This window comes from Cyprinodon variegatus, unplaced genomic scaffold, assembly GCF_000732505.1.
Source record: "Cyprinodon variegatus isolate N-32 unplaced genomic scaffold, C_variegatus-1.0 Scaffold931, whole genome shotgun sequence".
Lineage (NCBI taxonomy): Eukaryota > Metazoa > Chordata > Actinopteri > Cyprinodontiformes > Cyprinodontidae > Cyprinodon > Cyprinodon variegatus.
Window position 1 is genome coordinate 236,339 of NW_015151384.1, and position 16,416 is coordinate 252,754.

Here is a 16,416-nt window from a genome sequence, read left to right on the forward strand (position 1 = left end):
ATATGCTTCAATTAACGATTTATCGATTACTAAATTAGTTGATTATTTCAATAATCAATTAATCATTTTTGCTTCCCTCAAAAACATGAGCTGATCCACATTATCTATTGATAGTTATCAGGCTCCCCTCCTGTGGAACCAACTACCAGTTTTAGTCGGTCAGGCAGACACCCTGTCTACTTTTAAGGCAAGGCTTAGAAATGCAAGTATGCTCAATGTGAGGAATTGCTGTTGATTCAATGACTTGATCCGATCAGCTGGTGTTCCTTAGTTGGAAAACTTTTAACCAATCTGACTGTATGATCTGGTTGAACTGTCTCTGAATTGAGATAACGAGTTGTGAATTGGTGCTATGTAAATAAAGTGAATAGAATTGGATTAGTTAGAGTGACTCAGGTTATCCTGAGCTATTTCTTTAGTTATGCTGCTATAGGTTTATGCTGCTGGAGGACATGGGGATCACTTTTTATCATTCAGCTTAATTGTATCTGTATTCTCCCATTCTGAAGTATTTGTTAGTTTAACCCCTGACTTTATGTTCTTTGGTTTTTGCTGTCATAACAGCCATTTCTGGGTTAATCTTTAACTGTGAATAACCTTGTGTGATCCATTTTACCCTTTTTGACATAAAACCTGTGCAGACTTCATCTGCTTAAAAGGATATGGTGAAAAAAATGGGAAATTTGGCTCGGTGATTCTGCTTAATAATGCAGTCCATGGGGGATTTAGAAGTGGGTATACGCAACGCAGATTGAAAAATAAGTGGGTATATGCTGTATACCTGCCTATACCCTGGACTACACCACTGCCTAACCCCATGCCGAGAAATACCTGGCTGCCGAGAATTATCTCCCCTCTCGCATACGGATGAGAAAACGGATTGAAATATGAACGAAAAGGGAACTTTTAAACATAATGTTTTCATATTTCTTATGCATGGATGCCCTAAAACTGAGAATTTTGGTGGGGATATGCATTTCAAGAAAGAAAAACAGCAACAGGGGATTACAAAGCTAAGCTAAGCTTAAAGGAACAAGGGACTAGTAGCTTCCTGGAAATGTAGAGAAGTGAAAGTTATAAGTACCCTTACAAATGAATCAAGTAAAAAAACTCAAAAAGGTACTTAAGTACAGTAACCAAGTAAATGTACTTTGTTACTTTCCACCACTGATTGTCTTTCTGTAAGGTTTGCTGATTAGGTTACGTTGTCGGTAAAACTCTCCTGAGTTCGCCAAAGCTTTGTTTACACTCGTTTGCTTGCTTGGTACGTCACGTCATTGCAAAAAAATAAAAAAGAAGCTGCTGGTCTGAGCAGAAAAGTTAGATAAAAACCAACCTGATCTTACCCTTCAAGTAGGTCCATGGTGGAAGTGGCGACCTCAGCGTAGAGCACTGTGTTTCCCAGCTCTTTGGTCCTCAGATGTTTGCAGTAGGTCTCCATAAACTGTTTGGTGTCCTCGGATTCCGTGATCAAAGACAGGCAGTCCTCGGGCACCACAGGACCTTCACATGGGTCGGTGCTCGCCACCATTCTGAAGGAGGCTTTGGAGAATCGAATGATCCCGTCTTCATCTGCCCGCTTTTGTAGCACCTTCAAGAAACTTGCTTTGCGCTCCTGTGTGAAACGTGGAACACAAGAGTATAAAATGCTCCATCTGTCAATCTTTAGCCCTCTTTACAAGGTGAATGATGTGATTTCTGTTTGAAGACAAATAATAAAAGGGCTTTATTTTCTGTACTGCCACGAGAAGCTGCAGACATCTAAAATGAATAGTTAATTAATAGTTAATTAATAAACGTGTTACCCAGAGATAGACTGGTGACCTGTCCAGGGTGGACCCCGTAGACAGCTAAAAATAGGCACCAGCACCCCTCGCCACCCCAGCAGCAGGGATAAAAATGACGGAAAACGGATTAATCTGTCGATTTATTTTTTCAATTAATCGATTCATAATCAGATAACCAAATATTCCTTAAAGAAGACTTTTTACTAAATTAAACTAAAACTTTTAAACTTTTTTTTTTTTTACTTAAATGCAAAATGTTTACAGATTTTCTTTTACAATTTTGGCATAATTCCTGCTCTAAGTGGGTTGCTCTGTCAGCTAAAGGCACGTATTAAAGTCTCTATACTTTAGTTAGGGATTAATCAATTATTAATCACTTTGCAATTATTCCAGTAATCGATTGATCTGATTAATCCTTTAAGCTCCAATTGCTGCACAATAGGATTCTGGCAACATTCCAGTGAACGATGCCGATGCAGCATGTGACAGGCTAGTAGAAAAACTCAATGCTCAAATCATTTTAAAAAACTTCAAACTGATCCATTAAGCATATTGCCCAGATCTTTCAGAAGAAAACAGCTTTTTTTCCTGCTGAATAATGTAAGAAATCAGATTTCAGGTCAAAGCAGCTTTAAACTTATCTATTACCTCACAAAGAACAGCAAATTTAAAGAAGGACTGAGAAATGGTTCCGGTCTTTATTGCCACATTTAATGACAGTCACAAAGTGAGGTTAAAAACAAAAGAAAAAAGGAGTTTAGATTAAAATGAACAAGGAGGAAATGCATGTATAACACGGCTGATGACGATTTAGCTCACTGCCCTCTCCTGTTTATTTAAGCCCTTTGTGCACAGACCTGCTGTCAGCCCTCTGCAGACATTTGCATGAGCTTAGCAAGTCAGATTGTTTCCATATGTGAACTATGAGGAAAATCTGAGCAACAAATTATCTATTTCTGCTTCAGGAGGTGAAGGGGAGGAAAGGAGAACAAAAGGACTCTAATGTAAAACTAAAGGGATTCTCTTCTGTTTTATTTCCCTCTGATCCATGTTTTGACTGAACACAGGAAAATTTAGACCCAGGCACAAATAATAATTAATCTGAACAAAACTCAGAGTTGAAATTAACTCTGAAACTAAAGATGCAGGGCACATGTTGCGATTTCATGATGAAAAAGAAGGTTTCTGGAACTCACCTGAGAGGTGGCCAACAGGTAGACAGGACCTGGGGCAGGAGTCGGGCGCGCTTCACAGTTCACACCCAAAGAGTTCAGGATCTCAGTCAGGATTTTATAGCGCAGCTCATTGCTGACCTTCAGCTCATCAAAATCACTTGAATTGAGGTTGTTTGAGTGTGATGCAATGTCAAAATAAACCTAGAGAAACAAACATGCGCATTAATAAACCGGCTCACTAAAACAGTCATCAGGTTCAATTCAATTCATTTATTTCTTATAGCGGCAATTCACATCATGTCATCTCAGGTCACTTTACAGAGACAATTTAACCAGATCATCCAGTCAGATTTGTTCAAAGTTTTCTATCTAAGGAAAATCAGCTGGTTGCATCGACTCTGCGCTGCCGGTTACCGTTCATTCTTCCTGTCCGCTGAACTGCTGCTAGTTTTCCTCACATGCCTGGAAGATGTCTAGTGCTGCTACCACAGATGATCTCGCTCTCCAGATGGAATTGAATGATTCAGATTAGTTAGAATGAATAGAAGGGGTACAGCGTAGCCGCCTGTGGCCTGGGCTGCCTGTCATACACACTCCGCTTTGTTTTAAAAAATATAAATATAAAAAATATAACCACGGATGTGTGGGGGACAGTGATTGGCCTACATGTTCTGAATGCTGGCGTACCATAAAGAATAAATGATGAACAGTTTAGTTTGTGTCTTCAAGTCGTTGCCCATAGGAAGACGTACGTAACGGAATATCTTCAGAACGGCTCCAAATGACACTAAACTAATATTGGTGAGTAGAACATGATGGAATAACGTCAAATCAAGGGGCCAATGTGAAAAAAACGGTGTTCCCCTTTAAGTGCATTTTTGAGGCCACTTTTTTTTTTTACTTTTTCATTTTTCCCTTGTGGTCCCCTATGGAGCCTACAAATCATTATCTTAGAGAGGAAAACACAATGGACGAATTGATTAAGTGACTGTTGCTGTGTGAATCAAATACCGTTATTTAAGATAAAACATTTCAAATTCAGTTATTTATTTTAAATGGCATGTACTTATATAGCGCCTTTATTCAAGTCAGGAGACTTAACCAAAGCGCTTTACACTACATTCATTCACCCATTCACTGATGGTGGCAAGCTACATTGTAGCCACAGCTGCCCTGGGGCTCACTGACTCACGTACACTGGCGCCACCGGGCCCTCTGACCACCATCAGTAGACAATGCAGGTGAAGTGTCTTGCCCAAGGACACAACGACACTAAAAGTCAGAGTCGGGGCTTGAACCGTCAATCCTTCAATTTCAGGGCAAACTCCTACAACCGACGCCACTGTAGCCTTGCATTTTAGACCAAATAACATTTTACATTTACATCCCGTTCGCTCCCGGCCGAGGGTAAACCTGCTGTGGCTCTGACTGCACTGCAGAGAGGGACTCCTGCGGAAGCAAGAGAACGAGGTTGGGACGGGGGAGGCACCCCACGGCAGCACCTGCCGCTGGACGCAAGAGTAGGTATGATACGTGCTTTCAGCTAAGAGTCTCTTAAAGCCGCCAGTGACACCAGAAAAGTCGCTAGTCACTTTTTTGCAAAAGAGTCGCTGGAGAGGTCTGAAAAGTGGCTAAATATAGCGACAAAGTGGCTGAGTTGGCAACACTGCACGGGCGAACCGGGCAGCATTTTAATAAAGGAGGGCGGGATGCGAGCTTCAAAAGAAAACTAACTGGTGCTTGGAGTGGGTCTCACCGGGGAGTAGAACCGCCACTGACCATCTCTGTCTCCGTCTATATAAGAATGTTTTTTATAAGACTGTTTTTTTAAAACAAAACATTAATATCAATATCATTAAAAAACTTTTATCATATTAATAAACTTAATAAGATAAATAGATAAAAAAGTGCATGAATTATAAACTGAAAATGCATTACTGTGCTGCTCTATGATCTTACGATCACTGCTTTCAAATAGTAAAATAAGAAAAATAAATAAAGAAATCAGTTGTATTCTCTATCATAGCTCTTATGGCTCTTATCAGGTCTTGTACAAAGAAATATACAAATTTTGTGATGAATCACGGCAGTGGACCTCGAATTCAACCAGATGTTTTTTTTTTTTAAAAGGAATGTATTAAACTAAAAGCACAGCAATACCAAAAAGGACAGAAGAATCAAAAAGACTACAGATGTCATCATTGGCTGATTGAAGCCAAAATAAAAGGAGCCTGGATGGAAGGAGCGGGGAGCTGATCCTGCAGGTGATAGAGACGGACACGCTGCAGAGCGAGGGGCAGGTGGGAACCAGGCACAGAATCCCGGGAGGTGAACAGACGACGGTGTCAGGGCAGAGGTCCAGGCCTGTAAGTAGCACTCTATCTGGATCAGAGTATCGTGTGGATCCCACCTGCCCCTCACTCAGCAGTGTGTCCGTCTCTATCACCTGCAGTGCATCTTCAACATCCACCCTCCCTCCATCCAGGCTCCTTTTATTTTGGCTTCAATCAGCCTCTGCTGACACCTGCGTGCAGCAGTTGTGGAGCGGAGTTGGCGCACTCCGCCTCCTTTGACACCCAACTTCATCCCAGCTTGGATTGTTCAAGGGGGAAAGCAAAAACCAAAACAATCCAAACTTGCAAAGCACAACAAAACAAAAAAGAAGAAAAACACAATCATGTTTTCCCCTGGGAATGTAGTGTTGGTGCGTGCAACACAACCACACCAACACTACATTCCCAACAATGCAACGGTAGCCCTCGAAGTCACAGCATCAGGGACAAGCCACCATGGCCTGTGGGCCGGTTCTAATGGTAATAATATCATTCAGGGGGCCATGGATAAACAATTAGCAGGCCGGATTACTTTGACATATGTGAGTTAGTCACAGTCAGAGAAATAGGACTGAAAATAGGCCAAGCTCCAAAGTCTATAAACAAAGGTGTTGATGGCAGCAGAACAGATGACATTTCTCTAAAATATGGAGTCACAGCCAAACAGGAACAGACCAGATAAACCTGCTATGATGAGAAAAGGCTGGGAGCAGAATGTTAGAGATTTAACTAATTCATAGATAGAATGAAGCAGAATGATGAAATGGGGGTCCCTATGTCCTCCAGCAGTCTAAGCCTATAGCAGCATTACTATAGAGATAGCTCAGGATAACCTGAGCCACTCTGACTGCAGCATTTTGGATCAGCTGAAGGCTTTTAACTACAGCTTTGGACTTCCTGATAGTAAAGGATTACAATAGTCCAACCTTGAAGTAATAAATGCATGGACTAATTTTTCAGCATCTCCCCTGGACACCGCAGGTTCATTTATACAAAATATTCAAGTATTTGTAAAAGAAATATTATGATCAACTTTGTCGAATGCAGCTCTGAGAACTAACAGGACAGGTTGAAGTACGACTCCATTATTCGAAGCCATGAGAATATCATTAGTGACTTCCATCAGAGCTGTTTCACTGCTATTATGAGCTCTCAAACCAAACTGAAACTCTTCAAAAAGCTAATTACGGTGTAAGTGATCGCACACTTCCATCTAGAGATTGTAGTTTATAGGGATCAGAGCATGTGAGTGCAGCAGAGCGTGGAGCGAGCGATGGAGCGGAGTGGAAGAAATATGGTGGAGCGCAGAGCAGGGCTGGGCGATATGGCAAAAATAAAATATCATGATTTTTTTATTATATTATTGTGATCTCAATTTTATCACGATTTTTTAGATACGAACAACGTAACTTCAATTACATGCAAAGAAGATTAAATAAATGAACAAATTTATTAAAACTAGAGAATCAAAGCAGTGCTAAAAAAACTTAGTTTTTTAATTGCTAAATTGTAAACACACCAAAGAGTATATAAATGCAACAACTCCTGAGTAAAACAATTACAAATTAGTTACATTTGTCAAGTTACTACAGTCAAAATAAATAAAAATTCTAACTGTATCTTAGTGCAGTTTTATTACTTTAAAATCTTGACTGGTCTAATAAAGATAAAAGAAAGCACACAGAAACTAACTTAAGTTTTAAAATAAAATATTACATTAAACAATAGATTTGTATAATTTCTAAAGTCTTTAGAAACAAAAACTATTATGGAACTGCAAATATAGTGCAAGTCAAGATGTAATCTGTGCAATCTATGATGATATGATCAGGAAAATAGGCTGTCTGCAGTGTTGCATTACATAACTCCCAGTTGCTGATGAAATGTGTGGTTAAGCTCAATGCGGCTGGACCAGAGGTCGCTCGTGGTGGCAAAGACCTGCACATTATTAATATTTTGTGAAACTTTCTCTCTGCATTCCGCGTACATACGTGGAATAGCGGTGTTTGAAAAATACTTACGGCTGGGCAACTCGTAGCGTGGATCCAAAACGTTTAACATTTTATTAAATCCCACTCCTTCTACGGTTCGTAGAGGACATAAATCTTTCACCAAGTGAAACGTCAGTGCTTCTGTCACGCTGTTCCACCGTTCACTGCCTGTATTGTAGGGAGTAAGTTTTGTAAACGAATCTGTTAACGTTTGCTGCTTGGGAGAGGGACCGGTCGCTGCTGCTGAAGCCGCCAGTCGGCGTTTTATTTTCGGTGGGGCTTTAACTGATTTTTAAACTAACGGACAGACGTCAAACCCTCGGATTATATTCTAGCTGTGAAGGTTTTTTTGTGGCAGAAATACAGCAGCACTGCAGTTCTGTGGATCCTGATAAAACGGTCTCTTAATAATGACAGATCGTCAGAGGTGTAGATCGTAACACGGTCTCAGATCATCATATCGCCAGCCCTAAGCAGAGCAGTTTTCATTTCAAAGGCCAGAGCGAGGATTTCGCTCCTTTACAGTTCGCTACGATGCGCTCACGTAAATTAAAAATGCTGGATTATTAAATTTGTAAAATAGCATTTATTTGATTTAAGTATGGGGTTTTCTTCAACATGTTTTTGAACTTTTGATTGTGGGAAGAGCCTGTTTTTGAAAATGGATCACATACATGCATTATGCGCTATTATCTCACTTGCGAACATCCTCCTGAGCGGGGAGCAGGAATTGTGCGGCGCTCCAATCTGTTTACATGCTCTGATAGGGATGGAAAATCCCCTTTTATTCAGAAGAGTTAATACTGAGAATTTAGAGATGTCTGTTTTAGTTGTAGAGGTCCTGAGTGACAGGATGTTCTCCCTCCATCTGCTGCCAGAACTGCCTTACTTCAAGCACATACACAATACATGTGAATTAGACAGGCAGACACAGCATTTGGATCCCATATCAAACAGGTAAAAACACCTGGGCTATGGCGTCTGGGCATCTGAAGTCACCATCATAAGTGCTGTCTGAAAAGTGTTAGCAGTTAGAAAGCAGCTAGACCCAGGAAGCTCTATGGCTCCTTGAAAAGAACAAAAACAAAAACAAGATACAGCTCAGAAAAGGTACTGGGACTTATTTCAGCTTGAAAAGCAGCAGTTTCACTATCTTTTATAGATTTTTGTTATATTAGGTTTATGAATGTTACATGGGTCAAATAGTTGAGTAAAAACGTTTGGCACAATTTGGCACATTTGGATTGTTTTGAGATGCTGGTGACACCGAAGGTTCAAAGCCCCACAGCTCTGCAACTGTTGTAGCTAAAGGTCTGAATTTTTTTGCAGTTGTGGTTGACATGATGTAGAAAAAATGTAATAGAATGAGACATGCCTATTCTCAAGCATGTCTTTATTACTGCTGTTCAAAAAAGACCTATTAGTTTTGAGAATAAAAAAACAACTCTGAGTCATGTTTCAACTGATGCAGCTTAGGTTCTGTTTTACTCACACTATTTTAATTGATATTTTCAGAATCAAGAAGGTGTTAGCTTTGAAACAATGTATCGCACATGTAATGTGGACTTACAGTTCCTCAGTTATTTGCATTTCCATGGGTTTCAAGAGGTTATGTTGAAACCTTCAGCTGTCCAGAATCCAGTCTGTTTTGTCTGCAATAGCTGCACTTATTACCTTACTAATATAGAAGCTGAGTGACAGAACAGCCTAAAGTATAATAAGGGTCAACATGTTTAGCAACTGGAAGCTCTACATAAAACCAGGACCATAAACTGAAAATGCTGACTGTATGATCTGATTGAATTGCCTCTATAAAGCGCCTTCAGAGGGTATTTATAATTATATAAACTAAACTAAATATTTGTAACTTCTGACCTTTTTATTGACCGTTTCACTGCTTTGTTAATAATGTCACATCTTTACCTGACAGAGGACAGCTTCCCCGCCGTCTGCTCCATGCGTTAGCCGAACTATAACCATTTCTCTCGGATGAGGGACGTCACCTTTCAGCTCCCCCCAAAGCTCCACTTCTCCTCCCTCCCGGGGGTCTCTAATGTAGACCTTTCCACTTGTTAAAATGGTTGCTTCCAGCTCTGTGCTATCCTCTCTGGTGAAAATCAACCTTCGGCGCTGCAAGGATTGTCCTTCCCTGACCTCCAGATGGAGACCCGCCGGGCACAAAGTGGAGCCCAGCCCCAGTACCTTTCCACCGTTGCATAAGTATGTGAGAAAGCGGGTCTGAAGCTCAGGGGTCAAGGGTTCCTCTTCTGCCAGAACTAGGAGTCTGGTATTGTCCAGCCATGGGTCATTTAGTGCCTGTTCCTGCAGGAGGGGGTATATTATATTGTTTTCTACATTTATGCAGTCTGACAATAGCTTACGAATGGCTTGAAAGCGTTCCTGGCATCCACCCGTGTACACGAGAACATTAGGGGCTGTTGAACATCCACCACTTTGCCCAGAAGAAACCTTGAAGTCATGTTCAAGTTCGCTAAAACACCCTTCTACACTGTCCGGTCCTACCGAATGATCATCTGGTAGATCTGGAATGTTCTCAGCTGAGGCATATTTGACGGAGAGGATGGTGCTGTTCTCCAGTTCTAAACATTCATGGCAGCTGGAGAGATGAAGTGGGTGTCCATGGCCCTCCATGTGGTGATGATGGTATTCCTGATGGACAATCTGAGAGCTGGGTAGAGGCTCCGACCCCCGACGCTCCTCTAACTTCCTCTTTACCTCTGGGGCAATAAGAAGACTACCTTTTCGGCACTGTGGGTTCTGCTGGTCGGCTGGCAGCAGCTGAGAGAAGGAGCCAGAGACAAAGTGTTTCGGAAGAGAGGAGAGGAGCAGGTGGGGGATCTGCAGACACCGTCGGTCCAACGCTTTGGTTAAAGGACCGTCTTGGAGAAGGACTGCTAAATGAAAGGAAGACAAAGGATAACATCAGTTCTCAGCAGGATAAATCAATGTAACATTTTGCTTAAAGGTAGTTTTTTCATCCTTAAGGTCCAACAGGCCCTAAAAGACATGACACAACATGTTTGATCCAGTTTCATCCCATCTCTAAAAATGACAACAAAAAGTCAGGAATAAACGCAGGACTTTCTCCTTGCTTGTTTTACTGCAGAGTCTGTGACAGGAGAAAATCACATCTGACTTTGGAACTAGTCCACTGGATCCAATTTGCTTTTCTAGCAGCTGACCTCCTGCCTGAACAAAAACCTGATCCAAATCCTTTATTATCTCCTAAAACATATCAGACATGAAGAAGACAACTATACCAACTACCCTCTATGAAGCTCTACTAGGTTAGTGTGAACAGAGGAATGAATGTACTGAGGCTAAACCATCACACCATGGCCCAAAGCTCCAGTATTCTGCACCAAACATGGGAGCAGAAGTTTAGGTTCCCATCTGCAGACCAATGGACAGCATTGCAGGGGAAACTTGGAAAGTAATCCATAAAAAAGCAGCCAAATTATATTTTATGCTATAAAATCTGCTGGGTTTCATCATCACTGGAGCCGAGAGCATCGCCCGACAAAGCAGCCAGGAGCTGACAGCACCATCACTGGTGAAAACAATTGCTTTTTCGCTCCAATAAGTCAAAAGATTTATCTCTACACCTAAAGGGGGTTCCTGGACTTCAGTTCAGCTTCAACACCATCATCTCACAGCATCTGATGGGCAAACTGGAACAGCTGGGCTTCAATACACCCCTCTGCTATTGGCTGCTAGACTTCCTCACCAACAGACCGCTGGTGGTGCAGAGATAACAGCCTGATCCTGAAGGTGGAGAAGACCAAGGAGATCATGGTGGACTTCAGGAAGAACCGTCCTAACCATGCTCCACTGCTCATCAACAGCTCAGCTGTACATCAAGCACTTGTACTTCCAGCAGAGGATGAGGAGAGCCCACCTGCCCCCACCCATCCTCACCACTAGGGCTGAAACAACGAATCGATAAAATCGATAAAAATCGACTTTTTAAAGCGTTGGCAACGAATTTCATCATCGATTAGTTGTGTCGCGCGATTATTGCGTCATCCGCCGCGCCGTCATCACATCCACTTGACTGAAAGAGGAAGAAAAAAAAATATGGCAGAGCGAGTCAGCGCTGCAGGTGCAGTGTTGCCAACTCAGCGACTTTTCAGACCCCTCCAGCGACTATTTTTCAAAAAAGCAACTAGCGACAAATCTGGCGACTTTTTTCGGTGTCACTGGCGGCTTTTAGAGACTCTTACGTGAAAGCATGTATCGTTCCTACTCTGCCGTGGGGCGCCTCCCCCACCCCAACCGCGTTTTCCCGCAGGAGTCCCTCTCAGCGCTGCAGTCAGAGCCTCAGCGTCCAGACTGCAAATGAAGCGCGCATGCACCGGGATTGACGGCGCAAATTGATCACAATAATTAAAATAGCCTGCGCTTTGTAAAGCGAAAAAAGTGATAACATGCAACTTTTTTCAAAACAAATTAACATGGCACGGAACCACCATGTTTGTTTGGTTTTAAAGTGGGGAAACGTAACGTTAGTTTCTCAGGTAGCTCATCTGATGCTTTCCTTACCTTGTTAGTAGGTTACAGACAGTGATAAGGTTGGCTACTTATTTTACTTTTAATTTCATTTGAATTACATTACATTTACTCTATAAATAAATTAACTTGCAAATTATGAGGGCAAGGCTTTTAAAGTTTAAATCTTCAGGCAAAGATAAAGTAAAGAAGATCCTGCAATTTATGGAAGTAAAGCAGAATAAAATCCAGCAAGATCAGTAATATGTCAATTAATTATCTGCCACATTCCCATGTAAATATCTGTCTTTGGAGGATGTGTTTTTTAGCACCCCTAGTTCTCTCATTTTTATTCCAAATACAATTTATAATTTGAATCACAGGGCTATTTTTATCTCTATGGTTCAGTATTTTCTCAAGTAGCAACTTTAACTGCTATACTTTCCTGTCTTAAAAGGCAGAACTCTATTAGTTTAAAAAAACTCATTTGTTGAAATGGGGGGGGCCTATTGTTTGAACCCCTTAGGGGCTTTTAAAAAAAAAATGCCTGTCTTTTTTGCGCTTTATGAAACAAAGTAGCCTATATTTTGTGGATGTACAGCTACATTTCTCATGTAAGTTTGCGTAGTTTTAACACAAACATTTATTTTTCATATTGCACCAGTACAGTTAATGAGCAACCTGTACTTGTGTGCTTGTTTGTTCTGTCTAAAATGTTTATTTTGGAATAAAGAGGTTAATATAAAAAATATTTTTTGTCCGATTCATCGATTAATCGAAAAAATAATCGTCCGATTCATCGATTTTTAAAATAATCGTTAGTTGCAGCCCTACTCACCACCTTCTACAGAAGCACCCAAGCAAGGTGGCGAGGGGTGCTGGTGTCTATCTCCAGATGTCTACGGGTGAGAGGCAGGGTCCACCCTGGACAGGTCTCCAGTCCATCATAGGAAAACACAGAGACAAACAGGACAAACAACCATTCACGCACACTAATACCTAATGAGAATTTAGAGAAGCCAGTTAACCTAACAGTCATGTTTTTGGATTGTTGTTTTGGAGAGAACCCACAAATGCTGAGGGACAATATGCCAACTGCATGCAGAAAGATCTTTTTGCTGCATATGGAAGCAAATCGTTACCATATTTAAAATGAAAAAGCATTTCCATAAATGCTTTTTCATTTTAAGAATGTGGCTGCATTGTTTGACTCATAAATGAAATTAGTAATCAATAATCCTGTTTGCATTTTCGTTTTCTTCTTTAACACCACTCATCCTTTTACTTAATTAAAATTAAAAAGACATTTGACATTTATTTTTCAAAATGTACCACAGTAAATACATATCACAATTCAATTTGAAATGTAAAATTTGAAAATGAAAAAGCATTTATTTTTAATATAAATTAAGTAAAGGATGAGCAGCGTTGAAGAAGAAAATGAAAATGCAAACAGGATTATTGATTACTAATTTCATTTATGAGCCAAATAATGCAGCCACATTCTTAAAATGGAAAAGCATTTCTGGAAATGCTTTTTCCACAGTGGAAAATGGCACCATCTCTTCAACCAGGTACAGTGTAACAGCGGCTGTCAGGTGTTTATGTCTATCAGCGTCTCTGCCACTTTGCCGACTCCAAGCTGTCGGCTGGCACAGACATGAGCCACCGCACAACTCTGTGTGGCAGGAGGCAGCGTTAGCCGCGCCGTAACAGTTGGGTGGTAGCTAGCTAGATGAGCCCTTACATTCATTGTGTTTCCACATTTTACTTGAACAGTTTTACTGCCTCATTTAAATTGTCTGGCTCCCCCTTTTCATTTGGCTGAAAACTGAAACGCTCCCAAGGAGGCGAAGTAACATTTGGTTTTGATGTCAGTGCAGCTGCCATTGTATACTTCTCAAGTGTTCTCCCAAGATGCAGTGATATCGTGATATTTCATTCGTGCGATTATCGTGACAGCCCTATTTTCACTGCTACTGCATTCACTGCCGAAAGCTGTACAAAAACAAAATTACAATGAAAGGACAATAAAAGTTGTCTAAGTCTAAGGAGACAAGCGTTTACTGGCCTGCCTCCAATAGAGTTTCGTCATTTCAGTATATGCTCATTTATTTTCTACATGGAAATTATCTGCAGAACTTAGGTGCTCATCTGATATGTAACTAAAAATTTGCATTTAGACAAAGTGCCAAAGCTGACGGCTGAACGCAGTGCAGGGATACTTACGGACTATCTTGGAAGGCACCAGTCCACTGTCCAGCTGAAGGCGATCTTCGATGAATGCAACCCCGAGACGAGTGAAGTTCTCCTCAGTGGTCTGGGCCACCGCTCTGAATGGCTGGCCAGGGCTGAGGGCCAACGGGAAACAGTAGTCAGACCACTTCAGCACCTGTACAGTAAAAAACACCAAGTATAAGTTCACTTTTTTCTCAGTGCGGACAGAATTTCCACACCGACCACCTAGGAAAATTTGTAACTATGCAGACAAAACTGCATGGAAAGCATGGCGAGTGAGCAGCAGCTCCTGCTGGCAGGGGTTTGCAAATGTAAACATCTAGAGACATCCTGTGATTTAGCTCATAAATATCATCACTATCAACCCAGGAGGAAGTCTTACTTCAGAAATGTAGGAGTTATTGACATTCCAAAGTTTTGTTTTCTCTTATACAGCAGCTGATAAACTCTTGGGAGGTTGAGCAGCAAAGTAGTTCATTTAACTTGTTCCCAAAGATCTCCCATTGCCCGTTATGACTAATGGAAGAAAGGGCTTAAATTTCAGCCCATCGTAACTCTAGAACTGTGTGAAATTGAAAATCCCTCAACCCCAGTGGGCCTCAGCAGATGGCCGCTCACACTGAGCCTGGTTCTGCTGGAGGTTCCTTCCTGTTCAAAGGGAGTTTTTCCTCTCCACTGTCGCTACAAGCATGCTGAGTCTGAGGGATTGCTGAAGAGTCAATGAGTCGATGCAATCAGCTGGTTTTCCTTAGATAGAAAACCTTGAATCAATCTGACTGGATGATCTGGTTGAATTGTAAAGTATATTGAGATGACATGTGTTGTAAATTGGCGTTATAGAAATAAACTGAATTGAATTGAAAGTAATATCTTAAAAAAGGGGAACTTTGTAAACAGGTCTGTTCCTTTGGTCGTGTTTGGCATGTTTTGGTAAGATTATTTGCCAATGGAATGCGTATTTTTATTCTTAAATAATAATACTTATATAATATGCTCTTGTAATAAGACAATTCAATTGTTTTTTCTTATCTTAAGTGTAAATTATCCTGGTCGATTGGCAAAATGTCTCACTTAAGTCTTCAATTCTAGAACAAAAGCTCAGTCTAAAAAAAAATGACATCTCTAGATTTCAAATTTATTTGTTTGGAAAAGTGCTCACTTCTACTCGCATGCAAGGATCTGCACGCTGGCAGGAACTTTAGTTCCTTCTTTCCTGCAAGCAAACCCACTTTAAACATATTACCCTAATTAAAGTGCTGGAGTGAGAAAAAGTCGTGTTGTAGTCTAAAATGTGATCAAAATGGAGTACCTCTACGATTTGAAAATCACATTTCCTTAAATTGCAATTAATTGCCCTGCCCTATTTCTCATACCTGCATATTTCTTTTAACCAAATCCATGGAGTAGTTTTAGGAAGCAAACTTGTGGGATTAATATTGTTCTTATTTACAGAATCAGTTGGAAAGCTGAAACAATTCAGATGTTAACTTCAATCTATATCCAATGAAAGACATGCCAATAAGAGACCCTCTATGTGAAAACTTAGATGCAGCTTAGAAACAGTAGATTTGAACATACTGGAACAACGCAGCAGTTCAGAGTTTCTCCACCAACTTTCCTCTTCTGAGCTAATGCAGCTGGTGTCATATCCCAAAAATCAAGACACACAGAATGAAAACACTGAAAGGCAAAGATTTAGCGTGCATGTGGAGCCTACTTGCTTATTTGTTGCAGGAGAAGCAAATCCCACTTTGCTCTCAGCAGCTTCTATTATGAAGGAGATGTTATCGATCCAAGGAGCATCAATCAGAGAGGATGTGAGAACGGTCCATTGGCTGAGGTCATCACACGCCTGCAGGGTGACATCACAGAAGAGGAAGACTCACTGCTAAAACAATCTAGAAATAAGTAAACATTTCTTAAACTAAGTCTATTTTATTTAAGCAGGTTAATAAGATGATTTGCTAATTGAATTACTATTTTTAATCTTAAAATACTATAATTAGATATGATAGATTTTTTGTTATTTTAAATGGGAACTGTGTTCTTCCTTTGGCAAAGTGTCTCACTTACCTCTTTAATTAAAAATGCATTTATTTTAAGAAAAATATGACTTATTTTGATCTCCCTTTTTTGCTGTGCTGGTTTTCTTTGATGATGGAAAATGATCATACACACGTGTGAAGGACACTGATATTACAGCTGGACCATATGAAGAAAATCTAATATGACGATATCCTTGGGCTATATCGCGATACACGGTATGTATCACCATATATTTAAAATACCTTAAAAACAATAGAGTGCATAAAATTGCAATGATATACTCATTCAAACTTTTGGATTCCCGCTCAAAGCTTTTCTGCCACATGATGCCTTTGGG

General features: G+C 40.6%; 1 protein-coding gene across 2 annotated transcripts in view; it reads right to left on the reverse strand.

Moving 5' to 3' along the window:
- The window catches only part of hlcs (holocarboxylase synthetase (biotin-(proprionyl-CoA-carboxylase (ATP-hydrolysing)) ligase)), a 39,665-nt gene that overhangs the window by 20,050 nt on the left and 3,199 nt on the right, over nucleotides 1-16,416 (reverse strand). Inside the window, exons 2-6 of one of the 2 annotated variants that reach the window (XM_015398371.1) lie at nucleotides 15,751-15,885; nucleotides 14,025-14,187; nucleotides 9,210-10,198; nucleotides 2,984-3,163; nucleotides 1,347-1,615 (exon numbers count right to left, since the gene is read on the reverse strand). In XM_015398371.1, coding sequence (XP_015253857.1) covers nucleotides 1,347-1,615; nucleotides 2,984-3,163; nucleotides 9,210-10,198; nucleotides 14,025-14,187; nucleotides 15,751-15,885 — 1,736 coding nt within the window. Of the gene's footprint in view, nucleotides 1-1,346; nucleotides 1,616-2,983; nucleotides 3,164-9,209; nucleotides 10,202-14,024; nucleotides 14,188-15,750; nucleotides 15,886-16,416 lie in introns of both variants that reach the window. The other variant, XM_015398370.1, reaches the window with a different exon arrangement.